Raw genomic sequence first — 21664 nt, 5'->3', positions numbered from 1 at the left:
GAGCTGAATGAACAGCCATCACCAGGACTAGTCAAGGGCGGGGTTCTACACATAGAATGATACAGCACAGAAGGAAGCCGTTCAGCCCATCGTGCCTGTGCCGGCTCTTTGAAAAAACTATCCCATTAGTCCCGTTCCTCTGCCCTTTCCCTATGTCCCTGCAAATGTTTTCCCTTGAAGTATTTATAAACAGAAATTGCTTGGCAATGCCGGGCATTGAACCCAGGGCCTCCTACACATCAAAAAAAAGATGGAGCTTTGGATTATTTAAAATCAAGAAAATGGAGCACGAAAATAAATCTGCCGTCAAACAATTCTATTTTGCACTGACCAACATGTCAACTGCTCCTTCGATACAGCCTGGAGGTCAGAGCACAACAGAAAATAAAATAAAAATGCAGTATTCTGGAACAGAATTTACCCTCAGCGAAGCACAAAGGGAAAACACTTTTAGGTTTGATGATTTTATAACCTGTTTTATTTTAATAATTGGACAATAATTTGTGATGAATTTTTGTCTTTTTGATTCGACTTGCCAACAGAGTACAGCAAAGGAAAGGCATTTGGGGACTGCTGTGTGACCCTCCTTCTGGGTGATCACCTCCAAAGAAATGTGAGTCATTGGGATTCTCTTATAAACTTAACCTCAGATCAAACAACGTCTTTATCACAATATCCCCAGCAAAACCTTTGCAGGAGTTTGGTCTTGTCGACTACTGACGTACCTCCAAATGGGGAAATGTACTGAAAACTTTTCCAATGTGATTTTTTTTTTGGCATATCTGCTCGTACAATGTATTACATAACCCTCCCCTCCCAAAACCTACTGAGTAATGTGTGACACAGAAGATGACACCATCAGGGACTTTAAAGAAGAAAAGAATTTCAAGGGAACTACTGAAGAGGCGAGTACATTAAAATGCTTCCCCTCACTTAAATTAAGGGAAACAAATTTGTCAATCTTTAAAATGCTTTCCCTCGCTTAAATTAAAGGAAACAACTTTGTCGGTCTATCTTTGTGCAAATTTTTTTTCTGTCGCAATTCTCTTTGCAAAGGCACTGCACCGACAAACCTGACATTCTGTGCACACTAAATCTAAAAACTTGTTTTCTCTAGAAGTTGGTCGCCTTAATCGCATAAACCTGCACTTCTCGACTGTTTTGTCAGTTGCCTATTGGAGAGTATTAATATGTTCAAAAATAAAACCAACCCCGTCTTCAACAAAAAGCTTAGTACACTCTCTTTTATGTCCTTAATTACAATATCAAACTTTTCCTGTCACAATTCATCGGATGGTTTTTCTCTCTCAGTCATTGCCATGGGAAAAAAAAATCTATCACACAAGTGATGTCTCTTCGCTAACAATTAAACTTTTGCAGCAACCCCCCTGGACACAGGCCAAAGTGTTCCCTCAGATTTCAAACGGGGCAACATGGTGACATCAACTCCTCCTTGTACGAGATGGACAGTCAGGTACAAGGGGAATGGTATACCCAAAATCTAATTCTAAATTTCTGCTGGAAACATGCAGCTAGGTTCAATCTTTAAAAGAACAATCTGCCTCTGGTTTTACTCTGTGACAGAATGAAAGCCCACACATTTTCTCTTTTAAAAAAAACAAACTTCCCTTTTTCATAATTGGAGATAAACATTTAAACCCGTTCTGTTCTCAATTTTCACTGCATTATTAAAAGCACACATTTTTTATACTTCATTTTCTGCAAAAAAAATTGTAAATTTCAAAACTGCACCAAAGATACAACAATCCAAGGAGTCACATTCCATTAGTACACGGTTTTAAAAAATACACGTATTATACTTTCCATTTACAAACACAGTCGGCACAAGGAGTTACCCCACCTTACGCACTCCCATCAAAAAGTGGACAAGAACTAACGATACATGTACACCAATAGCCCGTCCCATGCTTTGTGCTATCCACACCATTTGCATTTGCCCAATACAAACTGTTGTGTTTTCAGTATTTGAGAAACAACAAAAGACCTTGTGTGACAGGTGATCACAATTCCTGTCTACAGATTCCAGTTCTGTCTAAAAACATATTAAAAGATTGTAGGAGTCGGTTTTTCTCTCGGAGGGGGCGTTACTGATACTTCAAAGGTCTCCACCACAGTCAGCAGCTGAACAAGCTTATCAGGTACAATTAAAGAAAAGGTCTCTCCAGCACAAAAAAGTGGGTTTTATTACTCAGAACTGCCAGCACTCAGTGGTCCCCAATACTCTACTCCCACTGCAGCAAAAGATAAGCAGGAAAACAGGGAATGACAGTAACTCACATTTCACTCTGATATTTGTGCCTCTTCCCCACTTTGAAATATAACCACTTTCACATTACCAATTCTTTACAATAACCCACACCCACAACCTTGGACCCATTTTCATCAAGGAGCTACAGGGCACTTGCATCTTACTACTCGTGCGACAAGGGAAGGCATTAATATTGTTGGACATTCCCCCTTCTCCCCAGAAATACAAGGCAGGAGGTGGGGAAATAAAAGACAATGCAAAGATACAATTAGGAAAATAAATAGGACTCAATTGGAGAAAATTAGTATTGGCGCATAACAGCCGGTCAAAGCCTTCTTAAAGCAACTTCACCAATGGCAACCCCCTAGGAAGAGCAGTCCCAGTAAAGGCAATTTATCCAGATGTGCCCCAAATGCACAGCTGACACACATGTGCACAAACATACAGGGTATGTACTGCCTTCTTTCAAAAGCCAATCTTCAATTTTCCAAAACTCATCTGCCTTCTCTTTCAACCAACAACATATCAATCAGAATACATCGACAGATCAGTTTAGAAATAAATGATTAAAAAAACCACACTATTGACACCTTCAGAACACTTCACCATTAGATAAAAACAAACATTGCATCTCATCAAGGGAAGACTGAAAACATGGCTGCCTACAGCATTAATCATTTGTTTTTTTTAAAAATATATACATATATATATCATCTTTTTCAAAATGTGAAGATTGCACTTTCCATTACATTGTTTATAAAATGATACAATAATGCAGTTGTGTCCACACTTATGAGACCCTCTTCCAGCAGATCAGCATCTCAGTTTCCCTTCCTTCTGTTGCTCTGTCTAATATTCTTCAATTCATTTTATCTTTTGGGGTGTACTATTCTGATGCATTTTTTGCTTTCTATATTAATGTCATATTTAATAAAGTCCCTGTGCATTATTTAGAGCAGTTAGCAAATTCCTCAAATAATCCACAAGAATCTTTCACTCGTCTCAGTGATATTAAGAGGGCAACTTTCTTTGTGCCAAACTTGTCAAGTTAGAAGCACCATGTGCTACACAAACGATAAAAGAAAGTTATGATTTAAATTATTTTCGATTTTCAATAATTCCTTCACATTATTTTGTACTTTATTTTTGGTTTGATATATGTTGGCGAACAGAAATTAACAGACTCTTGCCTTGAAAGAAAGACAGCGATGGAAAACAGAATAAACATGATTGGTTTTTGAGGGTGGGGAGATAAGGAAGGAAATCGGAAGGAATCTTTTTAATTTCAATGCAGTCAGGAATATGTATCTTTTAATTATTAAACCTTTTTTTGCTATTAATTATCTAATCTATTTGAGGAAAACAAATCTACACAAATTAAGAAGACACAAAGTTAGCTTCAGATCACTGCTCTTTCAACGAGCAGAGAGTTTTCATAAATTGCACAACAGGAAACTCCAAAAATGAAAGTCAGAGTGATTATTGACTATTGCTAAAATAAGTTTTTTTTGAGATGCCAGAATATAAATTCACCTCAAAAACTTTTTTCTCCCTTCTGCTACTTTTGTGAACGACCTAATTCAAAAAAGGGTTTTGAAAAAAAAGTGCTCAAGGTTTCACTGGTGTAACACTATTGTCTTATTATTAAGACCAACATACATGGTGCCCTTTTATTGCAAATTATATATGGGGTTATTTTTTGTACATTAAAACACACAGGACTTTCGGAATTCGCATTAAATCAGGCAATAGTTAACACAAATCTAAACTCTTAGGGAATAGCCGCACAGTTATGACCTCGGGGGGGCGGGGGGCTAAACACACGCAAAAAAATAACACGCAAGACCCAAACTCAATCAACAAGGAAGGATAGATATTTTGATACAAATAATTCATTGATATAAATGCTCACCTATGCTTTTTGGGGACTGAATAGTCCACTTCGATCACCTTGCCGTGAAGCTCCACTTTGCCTGATCAAAAAAAAAAGAGAAGCAGAACCAATTTTTGTTTTAATGTTAAAAAAAAATCAATTAGGTGGAGAAGTGAAGGTGGGAGTGGGGGGTGTGGGGGGGGGGAGTGGGGGGTGTGTGGGGGGGGGGTGGGGGGTGTGGGGGGGGGGGGGAGTGGGGGGTGTGTGTGTGGGGGTGTGTGTGGGGGAGTGGGGGGCGGACACATCCCCGGGACCCCCTCTCACCACCTCAATGTTGCGGGAATAAACTGCAACAATCGCGGACAGAGTTGCCCCCTCCCGCCCCGCGCTCTCTGCTCAACTTGCGGCCAGGACAGTAAAGATGGGCAGGGGGGGAGAGGGGAGAGGGGGAGAGGGGGGGGAGAGGGGAGAGGGGGGTTAACAATTAATAAACCCCGCTTCATCCTTTTAGTGTGTGTGTGTGTGTTCCGCCACAGGCTGGAATTAAAACCATTAAAACGGGGGCATTTATTATAATTTAAAGAAATGCAACTCGGTGTGTTAAAGGAACACTCCTTCCCCCTCTCCCTCCCCCTCTCCCTCACTCTCCCTCTCCCTCCTCCTCTCTCCCTCTCCCTCTCTCCCCTCACTCACATCAAACCACACACAGCACAACAAAAAAAAAGCGGCGCCAAAAAAAAAAGAGAGGATCTCTCGCTCTCCTTTTTTTTGATTCACAAAATGAAGGACGGAGCCGCCATGCTTCGACACCAACCTCCCACCCCGCTTTAAACAGGGGGGAGAGGGGGGGGGGGAGAGGGGAGAGGGGGGGGAGAGGGGAGAGGGGGGGGAGAGAGAGAGAGAGAGACAAGCGGCCCCCACCGGGGGGGGACAGTCTCACCTCTCCAGCCATCAACTGGAGGCTAATGGGGTGGAGGGGGGGTGGAGAGAGGGGAGGGGAGGGGGTGGGGGGTAGAGGGGAGGGGAGGGGGTGGGGGGTAGAGGGGAGGGGAGGGGAGGGGGGCAGCCCTTGGTTTTTTTGCCCCAGCCCCCAAGTCTGGTCCTCTCTCTCTCTCTCTCTATATATATATCTATTACCCCCCCTTCCCCTCTCCCCCCCCCCTCTCTCCCCCCCCTCTCTCTCCCCCCTGGGGGAGGGGGTGTATGTGTTTATGGGGGGGGGGTTAGCTGGTGGTGTGAAAGTTGTGTTTCAATGGTTGAGAGTGTCCCAGCATGTCCAGTGTGAGAGTATGAGAGAGAGAGAGTGAGTGTAGATACGATGGCCTGGCGCAGCTCAGATACAACTAAACTAGCCCTGTCCCCCTCCCTCCCCTCCCTACCTGTTTACAAACGCTGCTCCCGACCCCCTCACCCCAGAGACAGGACACCTCGTAAAATGATGGGCACCTTCCCGGGGAACACCGGCGCGGGCTTCTCTTGGGCTCAGCTCAGCCAGCGCTCCATGAATAAAATCAGACAAAAAAATCAGGGAAAAAATAAAGAAGTGGGAGAGAGAGAGAGAGATGGGGGCTAGGCTCTCAGCTCTGCCCTGTCACTGTGTGTGGGTTTATATATATAATAAGTTAGGGGAGGAGAGGTAGACATGGACTATCACACCCCCCACCCCCCACCCCCCCCAAAACATCAACCTCCTCCTCTCAAACTCCAAAACAAAAAGTGGGGGGGGGGGGGATTGAGACTCAATGAGCAGTGTTTTTGCTGGTATTTGAGTGGATTGGTGATTCTCACACCTTGAGGTCTCTCAGTCTGGGGGGGGGGGGGAAAAGTATCAAAAAAAAAGACAACAGATCCCAGCCTCTGAGACTCAACTGTCCCAACCAGTGGGTGACTGTCCTGCAAACCTCTCCCCCCCACCCACCCACCCAACCTTAGGGAGGGAGGGAGGGGGGGGGGAGAAGAGAGATTATGATGATGAAGAGGGGAAAGGAGACAAGTTCTCTCCCCCCCACCCACCCACCCACCCACCCAACCTTAGGGAGGGAGGGGGGGGGGAGAAGAGAGATTATGATGATGAAGAGGGGAAAGGAGACAAGTTCTCTCCCCCCCCACCCACCCACCCACCCAACCTTAGGGAGGGAGGGGGGGGAGAAGAGATATTATGGTGATGAAGAGGGGAAAGGAGACAAGTTCTCTCCCCCCCCCCATGGTCTGCAGATGGGGAAAGGTGGTGGGTGGAGGGTGGGTGGAGGGGGGGGAAGGAGATCCCACTCCCAAGTTCTACTCACCGGACAACGTCTCGATGACTTTGATCGCCGCATTGTCGTCAGGGCAATCCACGAAGGCATAGCCGGATTTGAGCAGGACTTGCCCGATTGAAAGCTTCCTCTCCCCGAACAGTTGCTGGATATCGGCGGCTCTTACAGTCGAGCTTAGGTTCCCAATGTACAACTTATTCATGATCTCACTCCCTCTCCCTCCTCCTCTCTCTCTCACACACACACACACAATCGGAAATTATCAACAACAAAATATATATATATATATATATAAAATAGAATATAAATTAAAACAAAAGGGCTAATCGATCAACACCTCCCTCCCTCCCCACCCACCCCCCCAAAAAAAATATATATATATATAAAGAGAGAGAGAGAGAGAAAAAAACGCAACATACAAGTCTGCCTCCAAACAACTAAAACTGTTCCAGCACCAAAAACAAAAGCTGGCGAGTCAGGCTCAAAAGTGTCGCTACGACGCTCCTTTGCTTTAAGCGCCGCCTCTAAATAAAATCAGACTTAAAAATATCAGAGGAAAAAAAAAATGAAGCCCACGTGGTGCTTTGCGGAGACACCAGGGATGGAAGTCGGAGGTGGGTGGGTGGGTGGGGGTCTTGGAGGGAGGGAGAGAGGGAGGGGGGTAAAGGAGAAGGGTGCCTGATGGAGAGATCTCTCTATCTCTCTCTCTCTCTCCCCCCCTCCTCCCTACAACCCAAACCCCACCGCAGTCCAACAAACTCCAAACTAGGAAGTGCCGGGGCTAGGCTTCCCTAACATGAAGGGAATAGGCTGCCATTGGCTCAAATCAGCTTTCATGTGCACTCTTAACAGATTGGACTGTCCCTTCAGAAACCCAGGATAAAACCCTCTGGGTCGCCCCAGTGCCAACAAAAGTGCCCCGCCATCCCCCCCCCATCCCCCCCCCCCGCCGGACCTTTATCTTCAAGAAAGTTTGGCCCAACTGATTGAACCGCAAGTCATTAAAAAAAAAAGACAGACGAGGCTTACCGAATTAAATAGCGACGTCCGCTACGCCCTCCGGTCCCCGCCGGCCGCGGACAGCCTCGAGCGTGCCGGCAGACGCCACGTGCTCCCTCTCCCGGGGGGGAGGGGGGGCCACCCGGGCGCGGGCGAGGTCGGGGAAGGGAGGCAGGCGGCCGGAGAAATCCGCACCCCCTGCTTCCCCACCCCACCCCCCACCTCCCCACCCTACAGGCCCCGTCCAACCTGGACCTGTGGATGGTCCCCGCGGCCAGGCCCAGGAGCAGGCCCACCAGGCGATCCCTCCGACTTTAACAGGTCGGAGTACGTCATTGAACAGAAGGAGTGCATCACCAGGCCTCCACCAATCTGCCCTAACATCGCTCAGGCCTCTCAGAAAGCCTGAATAAATGGGTTCCTTCGCCACTTTTACAATCAACTTCCTTTTTTTTCCCACTTTGCACTTTTTAGCAATGAGTTTAAATCATGTAAAAGAAGGGACTTGAATTTATATAGTGCCTTTTACAACCTCAGGACATCGCAAAGTGCTTTACAGCCAATGAAGTACTTGAAGTGCAGTCACTGCCCTAATGTAGGAAATGTGGCAACCAAATTGTGCACAGCAAGATCCCACAAATAGCAATGAGATTAATGACCAGATAATCTGTTTCAGTGATGTTGGTCGAGGGATAAATATTGGCCAGGTCACCGGGGAGAATTCCCCTGGTCTTCTTCCATGAGATGTTTTCCATCCACCTGAGAGGGCAGACAGAGCCTCGGTTTAATGTCTCATCCAAAAGACGGCACCTCCAACAGTGCAGCACTCCCTCAGTACTGCACTGAAGTGTCAGCTCAGATTTTGTGCTTAAGTCTCTGAACTGGGGGCCTGAACCCACCATTTTCTGACTCAGAGGCGAGAGTGCTACTACTGATACCTGATATGTATACCATATACTATTCCGAATAACGGAACCAGTGATTTAAATGCATAAGACAATTGCTTTCCCCCCTGCACTGTCCTGTGAAATTGGATCTTCAAACTTGGAAGCCAAATGAGCTGCCCTAAATCCCGAATGGCACACCACACAGATTGGTGCGTTAACCACCAATGTGTGACGGGACCAGCTGTACCCAGGCTACAAAACGGTAACCAGGAAGTGACGTTCCCTTTAACCCAACATCTCTTGCCCCCGACACAGTTACAGTGTGTGTACCAGTAAATGTTCAATTACAGTTCAGGCACTGGATGTTCAGCCCTCAGGAAGCTCCTCCCTACCTCGAAGTTGAGTTTGATTTCCAGTACAGGAGGCCTGCCACCTGGTGCTCCAGGCAGCCTCCGATACTCAAACGCACCAGACTGAGGAGAGCTGCGATGGTCTATGTGGGGGAAATAATGTTAGGGAGACCAGTGTTGGGGAATGCAACCTTTATATCCACATTGCCCATCGTGTTCAATCTCAGCTAGCCCGAATCGCATAGTAGCAAGGATTATATGCAAAGCAAAACGCCCTCTACCTTGTCACAACACTGCATGGTAACTTCAGACTCAGGGAACCCCTCCTACTGTACTAATGTGACGTACCTCTCCCAGATACCAGGCACGTTTACAGCCTCAAAGCGAAACTGTGCCCAATAATCCCCAAAAAGTAGGGACTTTTGTACTGTGGACTCATACTGAGAGGATCTACACTTACAGCAGATTCCAAGAAAACATTCATTCATTCCACCCATTCAATCTAGATTTGGATAAACACAGGACGGTCTTCCAGTAAACCCAATCCCTTATCAAAGAGATGTCTGCACTAAACTTAGATTCCAAAGGAAAAAGGGTAATAGTTTAATCAAATATATGACTCAGTTCCACCACCCTGGGCTGGTATTCAGTTGTAAAGATTAGAGACTTTTCCAAGTTTAGCTTGCCTACTAACTAACTGCATTAACAAGCAGACCCAGCAGTTTCAAACCTCTCCCCTGGTCCATTGTAATCTTGACAGGAAGAACAGACCGCACAGACACGGCTGAAATAGCCAAATGTCCAATGTAACTTTTTTTTAAAACGTTAATGTTTTGACCAGTACTGGGTCAAATTTAAAAGGGTTCAGTTGTTCTCATTCAATGGGGAGTGAGCATTGGGAACACGGCTAACGTTAGCAGTTTAGAACACGGTCGGGTATGGGAGTTTTGTATGTTACAAAAATTGCATTTTGTTAGTTTTTCCGAACTATAGTCTTTGCATAAAACTTTTTATTCAAAATGACATTCTGAGCTCTTCAAAATCTTCGATATGCCTCAGTGATCTGAACACCTTTGTTTGGGGAGGGAGATGGTGCCATGGGCTCGATTTTTCTTTTACATCTATTGCAGCAATTGGCTGCTTGGTTTATATCCCATTCCTTCCATCTGGCAAGAGAAAAACCCCTGAGAAAAACCATACCTTTCATGGACCATCTTTCATCTGTGACCTGTGGCTGACCATCTCCATCTCCATCTTCAGGCTTCTGGCCAGCTTAAGTGCTGGAACGGGTCACTAACGGCACGCTTATGATCAGGAACATGGGAATTGCTAGGCGGAAAGAGACCACGGTCCATCTGGCTCGCCTTCCGCCATCCTGGTAGTCACATGCTGCAACGATGACGGAGTTGTTGTCTAATCGAGGCAATAAATTTCTATCAGTGAGTCTAGACCCGGACACAAGGCGAGGAAAACCCCCAGTGGTGGAGAGCTTTGGGAACCAGAGGTCCAAAGTCACCTGTTCTTCTCGAGCCTGTTACACTCGCCAAATGTCAGGTCTCAAATTACTGATATACTGTATCCCGAAATGTAATTTTTGAAAGGAATTTGCACTTGAATGAATCAATACAACTTGATTCCACCATCTCCCTACAGAGCCTGTTCCACAGATTGACCACTCACTCGCTGAAATATAGTTTCTTCAGGTTAGCTTTGAATTTACCTCCCTTCGAGCGCAGGTCCTGTCCTCTGGTTTGACTGTTCTGGACAAGGTGAAACAGCTTGTCATGGTCTACATTATCTAGTTTCTTTAGAATCCTAAACCAGCAATCGCCCCTCAACCTTCTCTTTTCCAGTGAGAAAATGCCCAGATTACATCCAATTTGTTAAATTTCTAGGTTCTTCAGAACTAGAATGCCAAAGATATAAGGGCAGGCTGATAGTTCAGCAACCCCCCCGCCCCACCCCGTGTAAATAGACTGACTTTGGGTCCCAGGGCTAATTATCACTCTGAAAACAAAAAGAAAAATATTGCAGATGCTGGAAATTTGAAGTAAAAGCAGAAAATGCTGGAAAGGCTCAGCAGGTCTGGCAGCATCTGTGGGGAGAGGAAGGTTGGGAGAATGCCTCGTGTCCCAGGGGGTGGAGATTCTGACCAAGAGTCATGGACCTGAAATGTTAACCCCATCTTCCTCTCTGCGCAGATGCTGCCTGACCTGCTGAGTGTTCCCAGTGCCCCACTCCAGAGATTGCAGCACAGAATCTGGGCTGACACTCCCAGTGCAGAACTGAGGGAGTGCTGCACTGTCGGAGGTGCCGTCTTTCGGATGAGATGTTAAACCAACCTCTCAGGTGGACGTAAAAGATCCATTGGCATTTTTAGAAGAAGAGCGGGGGGGGGGGCGGGGGGAGTTCTGGCTAATATTTATTCCTCAAGCGGCATCACTAAAACAGATTGTCTGCTCATTACCTCTTTGCAGTTTGTGGGATCTTGCTGTGCGTTAATCGGCTGCCGCATTTCCTACATTTCAGCAGCGACTGCACTTCAAAAGTACCTCATTGGCTGTGAAGGACGTCCTGAGGTCGTGAAAGGTGCTGTATAAATGCCTTTTCCCTCTTGATTTTCTAATTGCCGCTGTCAGGTGGATCTTGTGGTTCTCACACGGACCACCAGGCGGAGCTCCATATGATGGCAGAAGACAAAACTGACGTGGTCAGACCTGCCTGAGTGCCTCTTGGCAGATGACCAGAGTGGCACTGGAGCAGGTCTGCCCAAACCACACCCTCTGCTGGCTGGTGGTGGGAGCACTGGTGGTGAGAGGCTCACAGGAGTCAAGGAAAGAGAGGGAAATGTACGGAATGAAAAGCCCTGAAGATTCATTATTGTTCCATGTTTTAAATACGGGACATACGAAAAATGTCAGACAGGAAAAGACCTACTGGTCCATCCAGCCAGTCCTGTACAGCTGCGGTACCTTGCGCGATATATACGCTCCCCACCCCACCACGTGATCTCCTGGGAGAGGCGAAAAACCAGATGAGAACTCAGGCCAATTGGCGGCGGGGGGGGGGGGGGGGAATAACTGGGGAATTCCTCTCCGACCCTGTTGGTGATTGAAATTATTCCAGGAGATCCCTCTGCTCTGATAATTCTATACATTACCTACCTTTTGTAAGAGGTGATCTCCGCCCCAGCCAGAAACAGGTCCAGCTCTCGCTCGAAGGAATTCAGCGAATTGGCGTCTATCGTACGAGCCAGCAGCTTGTTCCAGAGGCCCACTATTGTCTGGGAAAAGAACGGCCTTGATTTTAGGGACTGTAATGTGGATGAGTAATAAATGCTCATACAGACTGTCAGCTAAGTGCAGATATCACATTAGGGCCAATGTGGAAATTAATAAAAACAATTAATTCTTAATATTGCAATTTGGTGTTTTATCCGTAACTTAAAGATTTTTTTTATGTACTTTTGGAGAATTTTTTTTGGTGAGAGATGTCGGCGCAGTTCGGAGCAGGCTCGAGGGACCATATGGCCTACCCCTGTTCCTATTTCTTATATTCTTATGCCAGTATAAAACACTCCCAGGTCAGGTATAGCAAGTGCAGAGTAAAGCTCCATCTCCTCTGCCCCACCAATGAAGCTCAGCTCCCAACCTCAGAGTATGCTCAGTGTGACATTTGGCCAGTTCTCCAGCCACTCTCTAAGTTTGTGCTATAATAGGGTTCATACCCACCAGGGACTGGGTTGAGATTGCCCAAACCCAGCTCACGTAGGAAGCTTACAGCCAGTGGAGAGCACTTTCATCCCATCACTCTGTGCTGGGTTTGAAGGCAGCTTCTAAAAGTGAATGGCCAGGGTCTCTCTGTCCACAATCTAATCATTGTAATACACAGAGTCAGAGAGTGGCAAGCCGCCTCTCAATCTTAGCCTGTTGCCCTTTCCTGTGCAATAATTTTGAGACGGTAGGGAATTTGCTGAAGCTCGTAGAGTCTGATTGCAGTACGGTGTCACAGTACGTGAAGGAAGACAAAGTTTTGCTCTCGGCTGATCACCCAGGAAGTGCACCTCCTCCTTGGACGTTGGTCCCACTGCTCGCTTGCAGCATGGAGCCCCCCTCCCCAGTCATCACATCCCATAACCCCAGCTCACAACATCATCAGCTGTTCCTCCTGGGCCAGACACCCACCCGGCAGCACGTACCCTGAGCATAATACTATTTTGCTAAAGCAAACTGTGCCATGGGTGGGAGGTGGATAAATGCAGCAGAAACCGGGTTACGGTGATCGATTTGGCCAGTAGCCTGTAACCAACCGATCGGTGAAGGCAGCTCCTGATAGCTACTGCTGGGCAGCAGCTTTTCTTGATGACGTGCCTTTCATGTCTCAAAGCCCTCACAGCCAAGAACTGCTTAAAGTGCTGAATGAACGCAGCAACAGACAAGAATGTGTCGATATTGAGCGCTGCTAATATTAAGAGAAGCTGGTGGGGGTGGGGCATTAACCAGCTGTGTAAAGTGGCATTAAATGGCGCTCAGCTGTTCGGCAGTGTTGCTCACCAGCGCTATCGGAAGGCGGGTGGCCATGGGGTGATTGGCCTGCGGGATTCCAGCACAAAACCGATGGGAAGTCTCAGGACTGAGTACAGGTGGGTTTTGGAAATTGCAATGACACCAACCCTTCTGAATTCAAACTTGCGCAATTCAAATGATCTGATAGCTCAATTTTTTTTTGAGCGCTATATTCCTACTTTCCTGTGTTACTTATTTCAAATTACCGGCTAACATGGAACGTCTGTAGCACAAAAACATTGACATTGAAGTATCAGGACTGTAGAGCATAATGTCCACAAGGACACTGGCAAAAGATTACACCGTGCATCAGATTTTCAAAGACTCATAGAAAGTTACGGCACAGAAGGAGGCCATTCGGCCCATCGTGTCCGTGCCGGTTAAAGTGGGAAGAATATTCAAGTTTACCAAAATTTTCTGGATTGCCTTGGAGACACGCTCAGTAGCGGTCCTTCGTATAGAGTTAGACGGGGAATTCAGAATGCCAGACAAAAATGACAAAGAAGGGAACTCAAAAACACTGTAAAGGAAAACCAGGAACGCGTGTGATCATCAACTTTGGATCCATGAAAGACAAATTAAAATGTTTTCTGGATGATGAGAGTCTAGGATCTGTAGAGGAGCAAAGGTGCAGAGATCACTAAAAAGTAATCAAAAAGGCTGATGGAATGTTGGCCTGTATCCCAAAGGGGCTGGAATACAAAGGGGAGGAAATGATGCTTCAGTTGTATAGAGCCTTGGTGAGATCCCGTTTGGAGATACTGCATTCAGTTCAGGGCACCCCACCTCAGGAAGGATTTATTGGCCTTGGAGGGGGTGTGACGCAGATTCACCAGAATGATACCAGGGCTAAAAGGGTTAAATTACTAAGGACAGGTTGCATAGATTTGGATTGTATACACTTGAGTTCAGAAGGTTTAGGGGTGATCTAATTGAGGTGTTTAAAATGATAGGAACTGTTTCCTCTGATGGGGGAATCCAGAACAAGGGGGGGGTGCATAATCTTAAAATTAGAGCTAGGCCGTTTACAAGTGAAGTCAGGAAGCACTTTTTCCACACATTGGGTGGTAGAAACCTGGAACTCTCTCCCCCAAAAGGCTGTGGATGCTGGTGGTCAAATCAAATTTTTAAGATTAAGATCGCTAGATTTTTGTTGGGTAAGGGTATCAAGGGACGTGGATCAAAGGCAGATAAATGGAGTTGAGGTACAGCTCAGCCAAGATCTAATAGAATGGTGGAACAGGCTCGAGGGGCTGAATGGCCTCCTCCTGTTCCTTTTTTTTAAGATTTAAGGGATTGGAGGCGGAATATTTGAAAATGTGCACAATATTAATAAACCATTGAAATGCTAATACAGAATTAAGCATTAATATTGGAATAAGAAATTGCAAGGGATATCATAGAATCATAGAATGATACGGCACAGGAGGAGGCCATTCAGAACATCGTGCCTGTGCCGACTCTTTGAATGAGCTATCCAATTAGTCTCATTCCCTTGCTCTTTCCCCATAGCCCTGCAAATTTTTCCCTTCAAGTATTTATCCAATTCCAATTTTGAAAGTCACTATTGAATCTGCTTCCACCGCCCTTTCAGGCAGTGACTTCCAGATCATAACAACTCACTGCGTAAAAAAAAGTTCTCATCTCCCCCCCCTTGCTTTTTTGCCAATTATTTTAACTCCTGCCACTGGAAACAGTTTCTCCTTATTTACTCTATCAAATCCCTTAACGGTTTTGAATACTTCTATTAAATCTCCCTGTAACCTTCTCTGCTCCAAGGAGAACAATCCCAGCTTCTCCAGTCTCTCCACATAACTGAAGTCCCTCATCCCTGGTACCATTCTAGTAAATCTCCTCTGCACCCTCTCCAAGGCCTTGACATCCTTCCTAAAGTGTGGTGCCCAGAATTGGACACAATATGCCAGCTAAGGTCTAACCAGTGTTTTATAAAGGTTTAGCATAGCTTTCTTGCTTTTGTACTCTACACCTCTGTTTATAAAGTCAAGGATCCCGTATGCTTTTTTAACAACTTGTCCTGCCACCTTCAAAGATTTGTGAATGTGGGTATCAGGGAGGAATACAAAGAAAGATGAATGAACTTGCATTTATAAAGCAACTTTCACCTCCTCAGGACATCTCAAAGCTCTTCACAACCAATGACTTAGTTTTGAAGCTTGGTCGCTATTGTTTTGTGGGGAAATGTGGCAGCCAATTTGCACACAGCAAGATCCTACAGACAGCAATGAGATAATTGCCTAGATAATCTGTTTTGGTGTTGTTATTCAGGGATAAATATTGGCCAGGACACCGCGAGAACTCCCTGCTCTTCTTCAGTTAGTGCTATCGGATCTTTTACATTCGCCAGAACAGGTGGATGGGCCTTGGCTTAACATCTCATCTGAAAGGCGGCACCTCCAACAATGCAGCACTCCCTCAGTACCGCGCTGGAATGTCAGCCTGGAATAAATGCTCAAGTCCCTGGAGTGGGGCTAGAACCTTCTGACTCAGGAGGTGAGAGTGATGCCAACTGAGCCAACACAAAAAGTTTTTTTAGTATATTTTCATAATGAACAAAGAATTGAAGAACAAGTGAGGCCTCCTAAAGATAAGGGAGTTACATTGGTAGAAAAAGCAATGACTTTTCTTTGGATATTCTGACAGTAGAAAGTGATAGTCCAGTAATTGGAGTAGGAGGAGAGGTGTGTGGGAAAGAGTGGGAGAGATTGCATAGAATTCCATAATATTGACAGCACAGAAACAGGCCATTCGGCCCAACTGGTCTATGCTGGTGTTTATGCTCCACATGAGTCTCCTCTCTCCCTACTTCATCTAACCCTATCAGCATATCCTTCTATTCCTTTCTCCCTCATGTGCTTCCCCTTAAATGCACCTATGCTAGTCGCCTCAACTACTCCTCGTGGTAATGAGTTCCACATTCTAACCACTCTCTGAGTAAAGAAGTTTTTCCTGAATTCCCTATTAGATTTATCAGCGACTATTTTATATTTATGACATCTAGTTTTGGACCCCCCACAAGTGGAAACACCTTCTCTATGTCTACCCTATCGAATCCCTTCATAATTTTAAAGACCTCGATCAGGTCACCCCTCAGCCTTCTCTTTTCTAGTGAATAAATGCAGCGGTAATACCAAATACCTGGGAAATAGCGAATGTTCTTCCAATTTCTTTCTTTTGTAAGGTCAAGAATTTGATCCTGGTAATTACAGGTGTGTTGGATTTACACCTGTGGCAAATAGAATCTGTCATAAAGGAAACAATTGAACAGCATTCAAATGAGAGCAAAGGAAACCATTCCAGGCCAGTGTGCACCCAACCAAAGACTGGTCCCCATCCAACAAACTTGAAGCTGTTGGAGAACAGAGATAATGTGATCATCTTTGATGAAGTATCTCCGTACTGACTTGAGGCTAAAGGGAAAGGTCTTAGGATAAGAGAGGAAGCTCGAACTTGGACAATTAGTTGGTTAAATAAAAGAAAACAAAGGGCAATAATCAGTGATAAAGGATCATTCTAATCCGACATAGAAACATAGAAAATGGGAGCAGGAGTAGGCCATTCGGCCCTTCGAGCCTGCTCCGCCATTCAATATGATCATGGCTGATCCTCTATCTCAATACCATATTCCCGCTCTCTTCCCATACCCCTTGATGCCTTTTGTGTCTAGAAATCTATCTAGCTCCTTCTTAAATATATTCAGTGACTTGGCCTCCACTGCCTTCGGTGGTAGAGAATTCCACAGGTTCACCACCCTCTGAGTGAAGAAATTTCTCCTCATCTCAGTCCTAAATGTCCTACCCCGTATCCTGAGACTGTGACCCCTCATTCTGGACCCCCCAGCCAGGGGAAACATCCTCCCTGCATCCAGTCTGTCTAGCCCTGTCAGAATTTTATATGTTTCAATGAGATCCCCTCTCATTCTTCTAAACTCGAGTGAATACAGGCCGAGTCGACCCAATCTCTCCTCATACAACAGTCCTGCCATCCCAAGAATCAGTCTGGTGAACCTTCACTGCACTCCCTCGATGGCAAGTATATCCTTTCTTAGGTAAGGAGACCAAAACTGCACACAATGCTCCAGGTGTGGTCTCACCAAGGCCCTGTATAACTGCAGTAAGACATCCTTGCTCCTGTACTCAAATCCTCTTGCAATGAAGGCCAACATACCATTTGCCTTCCTAACTGCTTGCTGCACCTGCATATTTGCTTTCAGTGACTGGTGTACAAGGACACCCAGGTCCCTTTGTACATCAACATTTCCCAATCTATCACCTTTTAAATAATACTCTGCCTTTCTGTTTTTCCTTCCGAAATGGATAACTTCACATTTACCCACATTATACTGCATCTACCATGTATTTGCCCACTCATTCAACTTGTCTAAATCGCCTTGAAGTCTCTTTGCATCCTCCTCACAGCTCACGATCCCACCTAGTTTTGTGTTGTCAGCAAACTTGGAAATATTACATTTGGTTCTCTCATCCAAATCATTGATATATATTGTGAATAGCTGGGGCCCAAGCACTGATCCCTGCGGTACCCCACTAGTCACTGCCTGCCACCCGGAAAAGACCCATTTATTCCTACTCTCTGTTTCCTGTCTGTCAACCAATTCTCAATCCATGCCAGTATATTACCCCCAATCCCATGTGCTTTAATTTTGCACACTAACCTCTTATGTGGAACTTTATCAAAGGCCTTCTGAAAATCCAAATAAACCACATCCACTGGTTCTCCCTTATCTATTCTACCAGTTACATCCTCAAAAAACTCCAGTAGGTTTGTCAAACATGATTTCCCTTTCATAAATCCATGTTGACTTTGTCTAATCCCGTTGATATTTTCTAAATGTCCTGTTATCACATCCTTTATAATAGACTCTAGCATTTTCCCTACTACTGATGTTAGGCTAACTGGCCTGTAATTCCCTGTTTTCTCTCTCCCTCCTTTTTTAAATAGTGGGGTTACATTTGCCACCCTCCAATCTGCAGGAACTGTTCCAGAGTCTATAGAATTTTGGAAGATGACAACTAATGCATCCACTATTTCCATGGCTACCTCTTTTAGTGCTCTGGGATGCAGATTATCAGGTCCTGGGGATTTATTGGCTTTCAGTCCCATTAATTTCTCCAGCACTTTTTTTTTTACTAATACTAATTTTCTCTAATTCCTCCTTCTCACTAGTCCCTTGGTTCCCGAGCATTTCTGGGAAGTTATTTGTATCCTCTTCCGTGAAGACAGAACCAAAGTATTTGTTTAATTGCTCTGCCATTTCCCTGTTCCCCATTATAAATTCTCCTGTTTCTGACTATAAGGCACCTACATTTGTCTTCACTAATCTTTTTCTTTTTACATACTTGTAGAAGCTTTTACAGTCCACTTTTCTGTTCCTTGCAAGTTTACTCTCATACTCTATTTTTCCCCTCTTAATCAACCTGCTGGTCCTTTTTTCCTAAATTCTAAACTGTTCCCAATCCTCAGGCTTGCTACTTTTTCTGGCAACTTTATATGACTCCTCTTTGAATCTAACACTATCCTTAATTTCTTTTGTTAGCCATGGTTGGGCCATTTTTCCTTTTGTGTTTTTGTGCCAGAAAGGAATGTATAATTGTTGCAATTCATGCATTTGTTCCTTAAATGTTAGCCATTGCCTATTCACCGTCATGCCTTTTAATGAAGCTTCCCAATCTATCATAGCCAACTCACTCCTCATACCTTCATAGTTTCCTTGTTTAGATTAGGACCCTAGTTTCGGATTGGACTACTTCACTTTCCATCTTAATAAAGACTTCTATCATGTTATGGTCACTCTTCCCTAAAGGACCCCACACAACAAGATTATTAATTAACCCCTTCTCATTGCACAATACCCAATCTAGGATGGCCTGTTCCCTGGTTGGCTCCTCAACGTACTGATCTAAAAAACCACCTCGTACACGCTCCAGGAATTCATCCTCCACAGTATTATTGCTAATTTGGTTTGGCCAGTCTATATGTAGATTAAAGTCACCCATGATTTCTGTCGTACCCTTGTTACATACAACTCTAATTTCCTGTTTGATCCCATCCCCTACATTACTACTACTGTTTGGAGGCCTATAGACAACTCCCACCAGTATTTTCTGCCCCTTGGTGCTGCTTAACTCCACCCAGACTGATTCTACATCTTGATTTTCTGAGCCAATATCCTTTCTCATTATTGCTCTGATTTCATCCTTTACTAACAATGCCACCCCACCTCCTTTTCCTTTTTGCCTGTCCTTCCTAAATATCGAATACCCTTTGATATTCAGCTCCCAGCCTTGGTCACCCTGCAGCCATGTCTCTGTAATCGCAATTATATTGTATCCGTTTACATCTATTTGCGTTGTTAATTTGTCTACCTTATTACGAATGCTTCGTGTATTCAGATACAGTGTCTTTAGATTTGTCTTTTTAACATTTTTAGACATCTTAACTTTGTTTTGATTTATGACCCTATTTGTCTTATTACCATTTTTTCTTACCTGGACCCTATTTGTTAGTGCACTCTTTTGTTTGTATGCTCTGTCCCTTCCTGACACAATCTGGTTATCCTTACCCCAATCACTTTCCTGCACTGCTTCCTTGACTTTTCTCTTTAGCATTCTAGATTTCTCTCCACCAGGACCCTCCCCCTCACCCCACTTATTTAGTTTAAAGCCCTATCTACCTCCCTGTTTATTCGATTCGCTCGAACTCTGGTCCCAGCATGGTTCAGGTGAAGCCCGTCCTGGTGGAACAGCTCTATCTTTCCCCAGTACTGGTGCCAGTGCCCCATGAATCAAAACCCACTTCTCCCACACCAATCTTAGAGCCACGCATTCATCTGCCTGATCCTATTGACCCGATGACAATTTGCTCGTGGCTCAGGTAATAATCCAGAGATTATTACCTTTGTGGTTCTGCTTTTTAATTTTGTCCCTAGCTGCTCAAACTCTCTCAGCAGAACCTTTTCCTTAGTCCTACCTATGTTGTTGGTAACTACGTGGACCACGACAACTGGATCCTCCCCCTCCCACTCCAAGTTCTTCTCCAGCCCTGAGGAGATGTCCTTAACCCTGGCCCCCGGGCAGGCATTATAGCCTTTGGGACTCATGCTCCTGGCTGCAGAGAACAGTGTCTATCCCCCTAACTATACTGTTGCCTACTACAACCACCTTCCCTTTTACCACCCCCACTTGAACGGCTTCCTGTACCACGGTGCTATGGTCAGTTTGCTCGCCCTCCCCGCATTCCCCGAGCTTGTCCACAAGGGTTGCAAGAACCTCAAATCTATTGGACTAGTGCAGGGACTGAGGCTCCTGCAATACTACCTCCTGAATCCCCGTACCTGCCTCACTCGCAGTCACACTCTCCTGTCCCTGACCATGTGTCAATTCTAAAGGGGTGTGACTGCCTCCTGGAGCAAAAGGTCCAGGTAACTTTCTCCCTCCCTGATGTCTCGCAATGTCCCCAGCTCGGACTCCAGCTCCTCAACTCGGAGCCGAAGTTCCTCGAGCCGCAGACACTGCCTGCAGATGTAGTCGCCCTGGACAAAAATGTCTACAAGCTCCCACATTGCAGCAGCAACACATCTCCCGTTCTCCCATTATTTCATTTATTTAATTAATCAATTTAGTGTTAATCAAATTATTTACCTCGTTTAATTAAATTAATTAAATTAAGTTTAATTTTTAAAATTTAGTTATATGCTATATGTTAGCTTAAAACTCAGCCCACAGTCACTACCAATCACTTACCTGTCTCACCTGTCACATCACACTGCAGTTTTCTCTTGTTGCAGGTCTGCTGCTGCTTTTATCCCCACTCTCGGTCTGCTGCTGCTTTTATCCCCGCTCTCGGTCTGCTGCTGCTTTTATCCCTGCTCTCGGTCTGCTGCTGCTTTTATCCCCCGCTCTCGGTCTGCTGCTGCTTTTATCCCCGCTCTCGGTCTGCTGCTGCTTTTATCCCCGCTCTCGGTCTGCTGCTGCTTTTATCCCCGCTCTCGGTCTGCTGCTGCTTTTATCCCCGCTCTCGGTCTGCTGCTGCTTTTATCCCCGCTCTCGGTCTGCTGCTGCTTTTATCCCCGCTCTCGGTCTGCTGCTGCTTTTATCCCCGCTCTCGGTCTGCTGCTGCTTTTATCCCCTCTCTCGGTCTGCTGCTGCTTTTATCCCCACTCTCGGTCTGCTGCTGCTTTTATCCCCACTCTCGGTCTGCTGCTGCTTTTATCCCCACTCTCGGTCTGCTGCTGCTTTTATCCCCGCTCTCGGTCTGCTGCTGCTTTTATCCCCGCTCTCGGTCTGCTGCTGCTTTTATCCCCGCTCTCGGTCTGCTGCTGCTTTTATCCCCGCTCTCGGTCTGCTGCTGCTTTTATCCCCGCTCTCGGTCTGCTGCTGCTCAGGTCCGCCGCTGCTCTGCGGGAAAAGCAAGGCACTTCACCGAACTCCC

At 45.5% G+C, this 21664-nt stretch overlaps 1 protein-coding gene across 1 annotated transcript in view; it reads right to left on the bottom strand.

The window, feature by feature from the left end:
- Nucleotides 1-6720, bottom strand: part of LOC137311616 (insulin-like growth factor 2 mRNA-binding protein 2) — a 110394-nt gene extending 103674 nt beyond the window's left edge. Inside the window, exons 1-2 of the mRNA XM_067978715.1 lie at nucleotides 6428-6720; nucleotides 4182-4242 (exon numbers count right to left, since the gene is read on the bottom strand). Of these exons, the coding sequence (XP_067834816.1) occupies nucleotides 4182-4242; nucleotides 6428-6599 (233 nt within the window). The 5' untranslated portion in view covers nucleotides 6600-6720. The remainder of the gene's footprint in view (nucleotides 1-4181; nucleotides 4243-6427) is intronic.
- Between the last annotated feature and the right edge of the window lie 14944 nt (nucleotides 6721-21664).

The sequence above is a fragment of the Heptranchias perlo genome, unplaced genomic scaffold (assembly GCF_035084215.1).
Source record: "Heptranchias perlo isolate sHepPer1 unplaced genomic scaffold, sHepPer1.hap1 HAP1_SCAFFOLD_368, whole genome shotgun sequence".
NCBI classification, from domain to species: Eukaryota; Metazoa; Chordata; class Chondrichthyes; order Hexanchiformes; family Hexanchidae; genus Heptranchias; species Heptranchias perlo.
Note: the sequence above shows the minus strand (reverse complement) of the source record. Positions and strands in the feature narration are given on the sequence as shown.